Source organism: Drosophila eugracilis, unplaced genomic scaffold, assembly GCF_018153835.1.
Source record: "Drosophila eugracilis isolate 14026-0451.02 unplaced genomic scaffold, ASM1815383v1 contig_1414, whole genome shotgun sequence".
Classification (NCBI taxonomy): Eukaryota; Metazoa; Arthropoda; class Insecta; order Diptera; family Drosophilidae; genus Drosophila; species Drosophila eugracilis.
Genome location: NW_024572220.1, coordinates 113,269 through 126,608, shown reverse-complemented (window position 1 = coordinate 126,608; position 13,340 = coordinate 113,269). Strand labels below are relative to the sequence as shown.

General features: G+C 37.8%; 1 protein-coding gene across 1 annotated transcript; it reads left to right on the top strand.

The window, feature by feature from the left end:
• Positions 1-1,770: 1,770 nt before the first annotated feature.
• On the top strand, positions 1,771-13,340 carry LOC108103776. Its single transcript, XM_017209404.2, has 5 exons — positions 1,771-2,219; positions 10,065-10,246; positions 10,316-10,442; positions 10,514-12,046; positions 12,109-13,340. The coding sequence occupies exons 2-5, from the start codon at positions 10,082-10,084 to the stop codon at positions 12,246-12,248; spliced, it is 1,965 nt and encodes a 654-aa protein (XP_017064893.1). The 5' UTR covers positions 1,771-2,219; positions 10,065-10,081; the 3' UTR covers positions 12,249-13,340.

Sequence of the window (13,340 nt, the reverse complement as noted above, 5' to 3'; positions counted from 1 at the left end):
ACATGGGCGTTAGGTTTTATGTTGGACCAAACGACTTACTTTACCGTTTCCAAGGAGTTTGCATGTGGGGAGAGTTAGTGGGGGAGTTCATTGAGAGAGCAAGGTAGAGAGAGACCTAGTGGGCTGCACAGTGGAACCATTTATCGAAACTCAAAATAGCCTCATGAGTCAGTTCAATTGATTCGCTGGCAATGATGATATGCCACAGCCGAAAGGATAGACGAATGATGAATGGCTCATTACTAATTGATGTATGGCCAAAAAGCTAGGATTTCTTTCGTAACTGATAGTGCTGCAGGTACAGGAATGATCGTTTACAAAATTAGTTTATTGCAGTTTTAAAAGCAAAAAGGACATAAGGTGTCGTTAAAGAAAAATTTCCAAAAAGAAAATTAGGTAATTATTTTAATTTTATGAGTGGTTTTACGATCGTTAACTGTGGTTAACCCCTAGGTATAATCTAAGGTTTCGATACCTAATTTGTCGGTAAGTCAGGATCAGGATCTAAGATACCGGCGCTCGGCAAACCAATTTGGTTACACAGTTAGAAAATATCCTTATAAAAGACCACATTTTAATGTAGAAATTAAAATAAGAACCAAATCAAAAGTTACTTTAAAGATTACGGTAAATTTTGTATTGTTATTCTTATTTACTTTTCTTATTTTTAAAATGTAAAGTTTTTCTCAGTGTATTGATAGTTGTATCTCGAGCAATTAGCGGCCACTACCTACCTGACCTGCAACCTTTGAACTTGCTGTGTGGCCGGCAAGTGGCAACAGTTGGCCCGCAGAGCGGCTCAATACAAGATCCCACCCACCGGATTCCCTCTCTCTGTCTCTCTCTCTAGAGATTTCTCTATACAGATAAAAAACTTCTCAATATGTATTTGATATTCGCTGGTCATGTCTGAAGAGTGAATCATTTGAAAAACAAACATTACACATTTTTTACTCATCACTTGATCTTCTTTTTTAAGTCTTATAATCTGAGGAAGTATCTAAAAATTGGGGGCATGGGAGTATATAGATCTAGTTTACATACATTAGTATTAGGATAACATATTTCCAAAACTATTGTTTCATTTTACGAAAACTCATATAATATCCCATCAAACTCGAGTTATTTTTCTCCAGTGTGCTGATCTCTCTGAACAGATCTGCCGGCTTTTTTAACAGACCGAGTTTGACGCCGTCATGATGATGCTGTAAACATTCGCCAAAACGCAGCCCACTGTTGAGCCGGGCTTGCCGCGAGTGCGAGAAGGAGAGATAAAGATAAGGGGCTGACTGCCCAAAAAGAGAGACGGCCCGCGCTGCCCCGGCAACTGCTAATTGGTAAGGCTAAATGATGCTGCTGCTGCAACGCATACTCTGCCGCGACTCCTACCTGCTGCACTTGCGGTGCATCAACTATCCTGTTGCTGCTGCTGCTGCCCACGCATCAAGAGAAGAGCTGAGTGATTTTACACTCTTTCCGCGGAAATACACGAAAAGATATTTAGGGGTATAACTCCAAAAATCTAATACTAAAAATGCCTAAAGTGGTTGATGTTAATTAAAATATTAAGATAAAATAAAAGGAAACAAAAATAAACAATAAATAAATACAATAAAATTGCTAAATACAACAAGCAACTTATCATTTATTTCTCCCCGTGTAGAGCTAGCCAACTCTCTCTTCGACCATCTCGCTCTCGCTCTGGTGATTTGCTTTGCGTTTAGTTGCGTTGCCAGCGTGAAATGCTATAAAGCAGACCGCAGCCGTTCAACAGCAGCAAGTCGACTGCTGGCCGCGTAACAGTGAACACACCAACGAGCGGATAAACGGACAAACGGCCACGGACACGAAGCGAACGCCGTCAGTGTGTTGTCCCAGTGAAACGAACACCCACGAAAAGAGCAGCAGCAGCAGCAGCGAAAGAGTTTTTGTGTTTGTTAACAGCAAAAGCAGAAGCAGCAATTCAAATATTTTATTGCTGGCCAAAGAGAGAACAACAGCTGAGCCACAACGCTATTTTTTATTATTTTCCCTGTGTTATTTTTGTGTTTTTTTTGTTATTTCGTGCGGCGTATCAATACTGTGTGTTAACCTTTTTTTTTACTGTGTATTCTGAGCTGCCTAAAGGAAAAGTGTTAAAATTAGCAGATCATCAATTAATTTTCTAAACTGTGATAACTAGCAGTGGAATAAAAAGCAAGTCATCAAGAAGTTTCGCTGTAAGTTTCGATTAACAAGTGAAGAAAGTGTTGAGTGATTCAAAAGTATTTAAAAAATATATAAATTAACTAAAATTTAACTTAAGTTTGAAAGAGACCTTAAATATATAAAATCAAATTCAAGTGCTAATCTCTACTTATGAGATTTCTACTTAAAGATTTCTTCATGTGTATTAACATTGCATCAGAATGCCATCCTATAAATTTCCCATTCCTATAGCCGGATGATCTGATCCCGGGACCAAATTGAGTTTTGCCAAAGGTTTTCAGCATTTTTCATGTTGGTTTATTTTTATCTAACCATCAACAGGGAGCAGAAAATGTTTACCAAATTGAATTACACATTTTTATGATGTGCTCTCTGGCTCTGGCTGTGGCTCTGTTGCTTTTTTTCAAACTTCCCACCAACCCCCACCTTTCTTTTCCTCCTGCAATTCAAGGCCTCCAGGTGATGACGTCCTGAATCTGGGAATCCGGGTGCCAGAATGGCAAGATTACGTGGTTTTTCAGGAGGGAATTTTGCAGTTAAAGTACTTGGACATGAGGAAGGTCTAGGAAATTGCTTTAAAGTGCAAAAGTGATCGACTAATGTTAGGAAAAGTTGTTGTGTTTTTATGAAAAACGAGAAAGTCATTTAAACTTCCAAAAACTCTTAAAACAAATCAAATTTTATATACTCATAATGCTGAGTTAATTTAAACTCAAAACATATTAAAACCAACGAGTTAATATTCAAAAATCTTACTTAAAGTGTAATTTAATGTGAGTTAAATTCTTATTTACCTATTATAACCAAATCTTGAATCAAAAATTTCAAGTTCATGTCTGTCCTTGGATGGCTTTTCTTGCAACCGCAAGGAAAGTGGTTCTTGAGACAGAATTAATTAAAACTTCTTTATTCAAGTCAAAGCATAGTTCATAATTTCAGATTATATTATTAAAAAAAAAAAGAAGCGACCTCATTGACAGCAATAAGCAGCAGCTTCTTGATGTCTGTTGATGGTTGATAGCCCGCCCGTCGTTGTTGTTGCTAAGGTTTCCAAAGCATTTCCATCAGCAAACACAAAGCTGACTGTCTGACTGAGTTTTCCTATTTAACTGCCCTCGAGATAACCTGTTGCATTTGGCAAAAAGGGGTTAAACAAAAGAACCACCTGTGTGTGTGTGTGTTTGGGATTTGTGGGGTTTGAGTAGATGAAAACTAAATGCATTCAGCTGGAAAATTGCTGGCGGAATTTGCATTTAGTTTGATTATCAATTGAATCAACAGTTTATAAGCTGATTACGTGATTATCATATAATGATATATCATCCCAACCCCAACCGTCCTCCTCCCAACCCCCTTCTAGGATTATGCAATCAATAAAATACCCCTAGTGCAAAGGTCTCTAAATATGAAATTGCGAGTCTCGAGAGAGTCGAAAAACCAGACCGATAAGCCTGCCAAAATGGCAATGGAGTGCTTAATTCCAAGCCACTCGTAGATAGTTGGTTGCTCAAAATTCATTGAAAAAAATTCAATTCAATTGTTGTTGGGCTTTTGTTCTAAGGAATTTACTGATTTGATTTACTTAATGAATGGTAAGCATAGAAATTTGCCAGCTTTAATGATTAATCAAATAATTAGACAGCAAATCAAGTTTAAGTTAAATAATAATCCCTCAAAATGGCAAGGATTTCGCCAAAAACTTATCTTAGCTTGAAGATAATTGGTTGTTCCAGCAAACAACTTTAAAGGGGTTTTTAAATATTTGTTTATTTTTCTTATATTTTTCTCAGTGACCTTCTCCTACTCCTACTCCTATATACCTCCTTGTAGATCGTGTGTCAGACACTTGTGTCTTGTTTGACAGCACACCCAAGTGGAATTAGCATTTAGGGATTGAAACTGGAACCATTGGCCAGTTTTGCCCAAGAGCATTTCTGGGATTGGTTTTGGATTTCACTTGGTTGGCTGCATTGCCCTGCACTTCATTTCCCTTTTTGGCCTCCACCTCCACTTCATGGAAGGCACAACACCACACCACACCAAACCACTTGATGGGAGTCGGGTTGAAAGTACGTGAGTTAATTCGGTTAGAAAAAAAAACAAAAAAAAAATCAGAAACTCAAAACAAAATTTAAACAAAATAAAATAAAATAAAGAGAAAAAAACATTAAAGAAGTGCCTAGGAATGGCCTGAAATGTGCATTAAACGCTTTGCATAGGAAAGCGGCGACATGGACATGGGGATTGTGCCGGAGATTGACATATTCCCATTCCTCTATACTATAACCATCCCAACGATTCTCATTCCCATTACCATTCCCCATTTTCACTTCAAACACACATGTTTGTATGTGAGAATGTACCGGGTGTTGGGATTATTTTGTGGCCGGGCGAGGGCCGAGGGCAATAACAATCATTCGAAATGCGCCTTAAAATAGCAAAGCCCCGAACACGTTGCTCATAATCTCGGATGCAATTGAGTGCTGCCAACCAGCCCAGCCAGCACATGAATGATAACTTTGTCCAGGCTGACTGGAGTATTAATAGCTGTTTTTAGTCTCTATTGAAACCAAGCATGACGCTGCTGCTGTTGCTGCTGCTGGTGCTGCTGCTTCTGTTACCATAACAACCAAATCCAAAAGAACAAAAGCCAAAAAAAATAAAACCATAATCACAGTCAAACTTCAGTTTGTGAAACTTAACAAAAAGGATGTAAAGGTTTTTAAGCTTCAACTTGAAAAACAAACTTAATTTTCTTAATTTTGGACAACTAAAGTCCAAACCAAAGCCCTTATAGTTTTCTTACTTAGTTAAGTCCAACTGTAGTTCATGGTACACCATAATGCCCCGTGGTTTTGGTTTAGTTCCCCTTTTATTAACACCCAAAAAAAACTCCACAAGTAGAGTGTAGAAGGCGCCAATTTCGACTGCCCAAAGCCAGAGATCCAGGAACCTGCGGCTGCTCTTATTGGGTTTTACTATATAGAGAGGGTTTTAATATATATGTTTATATATATATAGTACACAAATAAACCCTAATTGGACTAAGTTAAACTAGTTGCTGTAAAAAATAACAGAAGACTTTCGTTCTCTAACAAACAGGTTTTAACTATGCATACAAATCACTTCCTCTAATTTGCAATTTCATCGTCATTAAACTAGCAAACGCGAAACGCGATTGTTCATTGTGATTATTGACAAATGTTAACAGTCGTTTTCGTATGAGGAAACATTTTCAATAATAATGATTAGTTAAATTTTTTTTGTTAACAACAGCAAATCAGTTTGTAAGTTTGAGAACTATAGCTATTTAAATTGGTTTTTAAACTGTGGAACCTACAATCTAAGTAGAAAATAGAAACTAAAAACATTTCTTAGACACCAAAATTAAAAGCCTTAAGATTTGACTTCACTTTCACATACTAAATCCTTCAATAATCATCTTTAGACAGATCAAAGCTAAAACTCTTTACATAGCACTGTAAGAGGTAAGCCATTATCTCAGTGATAGATGATATCTTCAAATTCCAGAACATAGAAAATAAAAACATCCAAAAGTGATTATAACTTTATTTATGTACTCCTTGACTGATGAAGATCTTAGAATTTCTAAAAGCTTCACTTCACAAGTTCAAATGTTTTCCCTTAAGTAGAGAAAATAAACTAACAAACTATCAGGTTCATAGTTCATAGTCAACAAGATATTATATATATTCTGCTATTTGATCAGCTGAAACTTAGACGCTCTCTCTCACTTTTCTCATTAGCAGCGGCGAATCAATTACGCTCATATCTCTGGGCTTTAATCAATTCTCATTGACACAATTTAATTGAGGCGTTTGGTTGTGAAATAAAACGATCTGAGCGACAATTCGTTGACGCCTCTCACAGACCTATGCATTTTCTATATATCTATATTATATATGAATGAATACTCATATATGTTGTATATACAATTCGATTCCGTTTATTACACACAAAGCAAACCGATTAATCTCAATTAGAGGCCAATTGGCTGAGCGAAAATGCTGGAGAAAACTTCCGTTGCGTATGGAAAAGCACTTTGAGAAAATGTTTTTGAAGTTTTGAAAAATCGAAATTATCATCAATTTTAATGAGTTCTTAAATTTTTGAAAAAAACTTAAGAGAGATCAATCGTCTTAGATTGCTTAGAAGGATTTTTTTAAGTTCTTAATAAGAGATCTATAGAAGGTAAAGACCCTTGATGTAAAAATTTTGAAATTTTTTCAAAAATTTTTTTAATTTAACCTACTTTTTGCCATAATTTTTAAAACAATTATTTTCTTTTACTTAAAGTTTAAATATACATAAAAACCTACTTTTCTTAGGGAAAATTAGAGACTTTAATTACATTTTTTCAAGTGTACCAATGGGTAGCTTGTTCGGTACTTGTTCGCCCATTAGCTGCACCTGTTCTACACGCTCGTTCCCTTGTATTTTTCTTACTCTACGCCCGCGTGTGTGTGTGCGGCTGAGTGGGCATGTCGTGAACTTGAGGGGGTACAAGTGTTTTCCACATTTGACTTTCGGCTCCGCTTGGTCCCGACCACCGAGATAACCGACGATCGAACCCAATCAATAGTGCCGCCCCGACATCGAGGGTCCTATCTATATCTATCTATCTCTCCGAAATGAGTCATCAGCGCCGGCGAGTTGGCCATACCACAAAAGATAAGGTTTAGAAAGCGGTAAAACTAATGCACAGCAAGAAATCACAATGTAATTTAGAATGTTATGTGAAAAGTTTTTGAAGAGGGTTTGCAGAAGTGTGAAAGAAATAATTAAATAAATTGTAAAACTAGCAACTTTGTGATTTACTTTTTGAAGCCTTTTATAGATTGCTAATTAAGTACCAGCGATAGCTAGATTGGTTTTCCATGAACAGCACGTGTTTTCCCCAATAGCTTATCACATTGATTCTTATCTCAGCAATGCCAAAAGTATTTGCCAATCCTTGATACAATATTCGGTATGTTGAAACGCGCTTCTTCGAGGCTAACTGCAACTGTTTCTTTGTTGGCTGAGAGACGGAGTTTTTTTAATTTCTGGTCTTATCGTACAAAAAGATAAAGCCATTCGTTGACAATAAGCCCAGTGAATCCCTTTGTTTATTGACTTTTCCTTCGACTCCCGGGCCAGACCTCATTATAATGCAAATTTATAGGTACAAGCGCATTATCAAGTCAGGCGATACAAAAATAGGGTCTCCCCTCCATATTAAATTATGTGTGGTTATCAAATCCGAAAAGAATCTTCGTTTTTTAATCATGATTTGGGTTGAAAGAGCACGTTTTGTCGAATTTCAATATTATGTGAAATTCTCAATGGTAATTCCCCCATGGCAATGCCTAGTGGTAGACCAGCACTACTTCCCAGCTTTATCTCAGCATGAGTGTTTGTTTGTCTAACGCAAAATTGTTGTCCATGCGGCATGACTGCGCAAAAATACAATACAAATTATATGTCTATATAGTATATAGTATATATATAAATGAAAAAACATCGACGACAAATTGCGGAAACCGCTCGTCGGCACTGCTCCGTTCTCTCTCATCTACTGTCAATGTTACTGCCCCACCATTCCCGAAACCACGAAACCGGAATGTTATAGTCGATCGTCCAATGCCCGATCGTTTCGACTTGCTCGATATTCCCACTCTGAGCGAAAGTTTTGCTTTAATACTCTCATAGGTAGGTGGAGAGCATTCATTATTGAATATGACAGTGTCATGCAATGAGTTAGCAAGTCGTTCTTACAGTTAGTAAGCGTTTTACTTATAATCAGTTTGGTGTTAGAACTCTGATCAAAATTCAAATTAGTTAGACTCTATATAAGATTATAGTACTTATATGATTTTCTTACAAATTTTTCTGTATGCCAATCAACATTTTTAGTTTTCAAATAATTTTTATAAGTCTTAAGACCATAATTTTGCCCTTACCAAAAGCTATTAACATTTTCGCATCATTTCCATGCCTTATATAGCTTTCATATGTTAGGAATCAACATCTAGTATGGCTTTATATATAACCATTAGTGTAATTAAAATATTTTTGGTACTAGTAAAGGCTTAAACATAGTCATCATTATATCTTAGTTTTCTTTAAGAGTCATCTTAAAAGTGTATTCATATCTTCGCCTTGCTTAGATCCGCAGACTCTCTTCCAGTTTCTTCTCAGTTGATCGATGGCCTGGAGCTGTGAGTCTGTTAAGTGCCATCGTCAGTGGATCATTTCTGCCCCGTAAGCTGTTTTTCAATCCCAGACTTTGTTTCAGACTACGTCAGCGGGCGGGCGTCAATTTATGGCACGCTTCGATGAAGTTCAATGGCAATACACAGATGAGGCCTATGCCGATCATGATGATGATGTTGAGGCGGTAATATTGGTGCACTGACTCTATGTCTGAATGAAGACATATATCCTCATCCTCCTCGACAGAGTTTCGTGACTGCTGCACCAGCCAGCCAGCGAGCTGCACTCGTCCTCACATTATCGATGCATAAATAAACAAGACTTCTTGCCCTGGGTGTTGCTTGCTGCAATCCAAAGACTTTCCACGTTCCTCCAGCTGCCGATCTATGCTTTTATTTTTACAACTTGTCTTTTGATTATCGCAAGAACCGAACCGTTGACAACGATCTTGGAGGAGGATCTTCGCCTCGCTTTACCGCATTTCAATGGTCCGGTCTGGCGGCTTTTAAACTTCACTCTTCATTCTGGTAAAAGAGAAAAAAAAGAAAAACACACTCCCGCTAAGTGATTTCCCTTTTAAGATTACCAAATTGCATCAAAGGAGAAGCGTGCTTTGAATACCAAATACTGTGTCGCACCCATTATGATTGGCAAATCGAAAAATAGAAAATATTGATGGCAATATCTATATATATACTATATACATATATGATAGAGTTGCCTCGCCTAGCCTTGTTCATAAATGCCTATATAACTGTCATATAATGACTCTAACAATTCAGCTATCTGTCGCGATCTCAATTAGCAATTAGAGCATTATCTTCACCTCTACCACCGCAAACCCCCTTTTCGAAGAGCTTAGTTTTTTAAGGTGTGCCATCGATACGGGGAAAATATGTGATATGGAGTTTGATAATTATGGTTTTCCCTATACTCGTTGTATACCTTGTAATTTGGAAAAATGCCGGATGGCTGGCAATATGTTGTCTTAAGCAGTTTGTATTTCCTAATTTGTTAGGTGGATCTCAGATTGGTTCGGTATTTAACTCCCTTTTTGGGGTTTGTGACTCAGAATGAAAGAGTTTTTAGGAAGGAAAAGGTGTTATTTGAAGAAATTTGAGGTGCCATTGAAGTTAAACGGTTGCATTTACCCAACATTTCACACTTTTAAGTGCTGGAGATCATGGGTAACTCCTAGAACAAACTATTTGCTTTTCTTTATTGCTGTGAAGAAAAGTGTGTTTTACTATTCTGAGTTGTCAGAAAACTTGTAAAGTTTGTGATCTACTTTTATTTAGCACTGTTTAAGGAGGTCGCCTTTAATGTTATTTTTATATTTTTCTTAACAGAAATCACTAATTTACAGGGAAAAATCTTACACATGCCTGCCATTTAGGTCTCTAAGTAAAAGATTTTTTTAGGTTTTGCTAATTGTTTTTATGATAAATGAGATACGAAATGAGTCTCCCAACTTAACATATTGATGGAATATACATTTTAATATATATATATAACCCCCTCAGTAGGCAACAATTGTTCTGCCTTTCAAAAAGAAAAAGGAACAACAAACCAACAGAAGAAATCAACCCTATCTGAACTTCAAGAAACAATCCCATTAATCAACGTCTTTGCACTTTCAGGATCAAATCCCATCACAATGGATAAATCCAGCTTAACGGAGAAGAATCGCACTAATGTCTACAACGACACAACGAAGCCAAAGAAGCCCAAGCGTCGCGACAAGAGCGATCTGGGTCCGGATTTTGTGGCGCCCGACGGTGGATGGGGCTGGGTGGTCTGCCTGGCAGCTGGCTTAAATAATGTAAGTAATATACAGAGATGCCCAGTTGGTGGTTGGAAAAGCTGATAATTGGTCTTCGTTTCGTCTTAGTTCTTCCTTTTCCCGGCCCTGCAACAGTATGGCCTGATCTACAGAGTCCGAATGCATTCCTTGGGCTTTGATGCCAAGCAAACAACGACCATTGTGAATGTTGTGATGGCAATCTCATCGCTAGTGGGTGAGTTTTACTTAGTTTTATATTGAAGAGGATTATTTATTAGTTAACCAAACTAATCCATCACCGAATAGGAATCTTTAATGGAGCCATGTTCCGGCGCTTCACATTCCGTCAGGTGGCCTTGACCGGCACTACTTTGGCCTTCATGGGCATCTTTATGTCGGCCTTTTGCACCACCTTTTGGGAGTACATTTTCTGCCTGTCAGCGGTTTATGGTATCGGATTGGGTCTTGCCATGGCAGCCACCTCGCTGGCAGTTAATACATACTTTAAACAGAAGAGACGTCGTGCCACAGGATTTTCATGGACCATCACAGGACTGGGTCCCATTCTATTTCCACAGGTTTCCACCTTTCTGCTAGATTTTTATGGTGCCCAGGGTAGTATCCTAATCTATGCTGGTATCGCCATGAATGCCATACTCTGCGCTTCGACACTTCAGCCTGTGCTGTGGCATGTGAAGAAGCCCGAGAAACCAGTTCCAGCTGCCATTGAAGGTGCTTCCGAGAAAGAGAAACTACAAGCCGAGTTATTGGAGGCCAATGGTAATCTGCTGTCCCCTAACAATGATCCGTGGAAGGATTATGAGTGCAAATACTGTCAATATCAAAAGCGTGGCAAGCGTGGCATCTTCTCGTCTCAGTATCTCTTCAATGTTGACGATCCCGAGAGGCCTGGCTATGAGATCACCGAACCGGGAACACCGATGTTGGCTCGAGCCAATGATGGTTGGTTTGGATCGAAGATTTCATTGGCCTCGGAAAGTGCGGGTGGTGCACGCTATCGCACTCGGCAAGCCCTAATGCGTCAGGTTTCATCCAGGAGTCGTGAAAATCTCGATCGATGTGAACTGAATAAGGATGATCAAGGTCCAGAAACACCGTCGGCTGCACCCTTATACAAGCCAAATTACTTTAATCGTGAACGCGAAGATATGGATCGTTATGCCAGTAAGACGAGCGTCTATTCCCGACCTGGTCAAGAGGAACCAATCCGTTGCACCTGTGCCGAAGACAAGGTACTGTTGCAAAAGACCGCGGAATCATTAATGGTTAATAAACTAAATCAAATAGCCGATGAAATTGCCGAAGAAGAGGCCAAGAAGCACATGACCTTCTATCAGAAAGTTCACAAATTCTTCGATTTGGATTTGATGCGTGACTTTACCTTTGTCAATTTGGCCGTTGGCATGAGCATTATGATGTTTGGCGAGATGAACTTCTCAGTGCTAACACCATTCATCCTAAATAGTTTCGGTTATGATGATAAACAGATATCGTTGGTGATGTCATTGCTGGCCATCATGGATATATCAGTTCGTTTCCTTGCTCCATTGGCTTTAGAGAAAGTCAAACTGGATAACCGTGTCCTGTTTGCTTTTGGTATCCTTTGCATCGCTGTGGGTCGTGTGGTTGTTGCATTCACCAGTTCATACGAGGTCATGATCGGTGTCTTCTTGCTAATTGGGTTTGGCAAAGGTTTCCGCACCATCTTCTCGCCATTGATCATTCCCAGTTATGTGCCATTAAATCGTTTACCAGCTGCATCTGGCCTGCAGTTGATGTTCAACACGAATTTCTCCTTTGCCATGGGTCCAATTCTGGGTAAGTTTTTTGATTTTTATATTTAATTTTTATATAATAATCGAATAACAATCTAATTTTAGGTGCTGTAACTGAGGCATTTGGCTATAAGGCAACCATTCATACCATCAATGCTCTTACTGGCCTGGCTTTGCTTCTTTGGCTATCAGAGTCGGTGGTACGTCGTATTTTGGGTAAACCCTCCAAAGGATTGGGTCAATAGAAGCAGCATTCTATCTAATCTAAATTAGATAACCGTTAAGAAGGAGCTCAAATACCTTCGCTTGAACTGAACTACTTGCATGCATATATTTCTGTCCATCCCAGTGTGCGAGATCATTAGCTTAAATTTGAAGCTATAGACATATACCTAGTCCACATATATAACTATGTAGTACTAAATCTGATCAATTTGTGTGAATAGTATTACTTGATTATGCGGCGCCGGCGTCTATCGCACTTAAAGATACCTAAGAAACATATCTCTTAACTATAGCTTGTAATCCCACAACCTACTCCCTATTTTTTTGTGTAGCTTTTGATACTCTTAACTAGACTTATTGAATGTACTTAGTGATATGTAATAATTGTAATATTGTTCATCAGTTGATAAATATAAAATGTATATTAGTTAGAAAATATAAGTCTTCTCGTCGTGATTAATGTGAAATGATTGATAAGCGGGCATGATCGAAAAAGATTTGCAAAGATTTTAGTACACCTTTGGTATGTGGATCTTAAGAGTGATACTATCGTAAATAGTACTAGCATCTACTGGTAAATATAGAACTAAACTTAAATGTTCCATTTTTTTTTATAGATGTTTACTCTTAGAATGTCAATGCAAATAAATAAATAAGAAGTAAAAGGGGTTTCACAAGGGCTTGTTCAACATTTATCAACAAGGTACCAATTAAGATATCAAATCGGAGCAAATAAATGCGAACTCAGAATTTATTTATTCCAGATATAGGAGTATATATATACACCTTATTGGCAGCTATTTGCTAGACACAGTTTTTGCTGTTAATTAACTTGCCGTTTAATCGATGTTGTGGACGAAAGTCAGCTAAGCTATGCTGTTAAAAGAAAAATCGAAATGTTTTCCACAAAAAAAAAACAAGCAAAACGTTAAAAAAAAGTTTAATATTCCATATTACAAAATAAATAAATATCAATGCTACTTTTTGATGGCTCTATTTGTTAGCCACTTATTATGAATGTCGTTTATATCAACAGATAATAAAGTTAAAATGTATTTGAAATTTTAATTAAAAATAAAAGCTGTGCAGTTTTGGGAGACACCCCCTAAAAA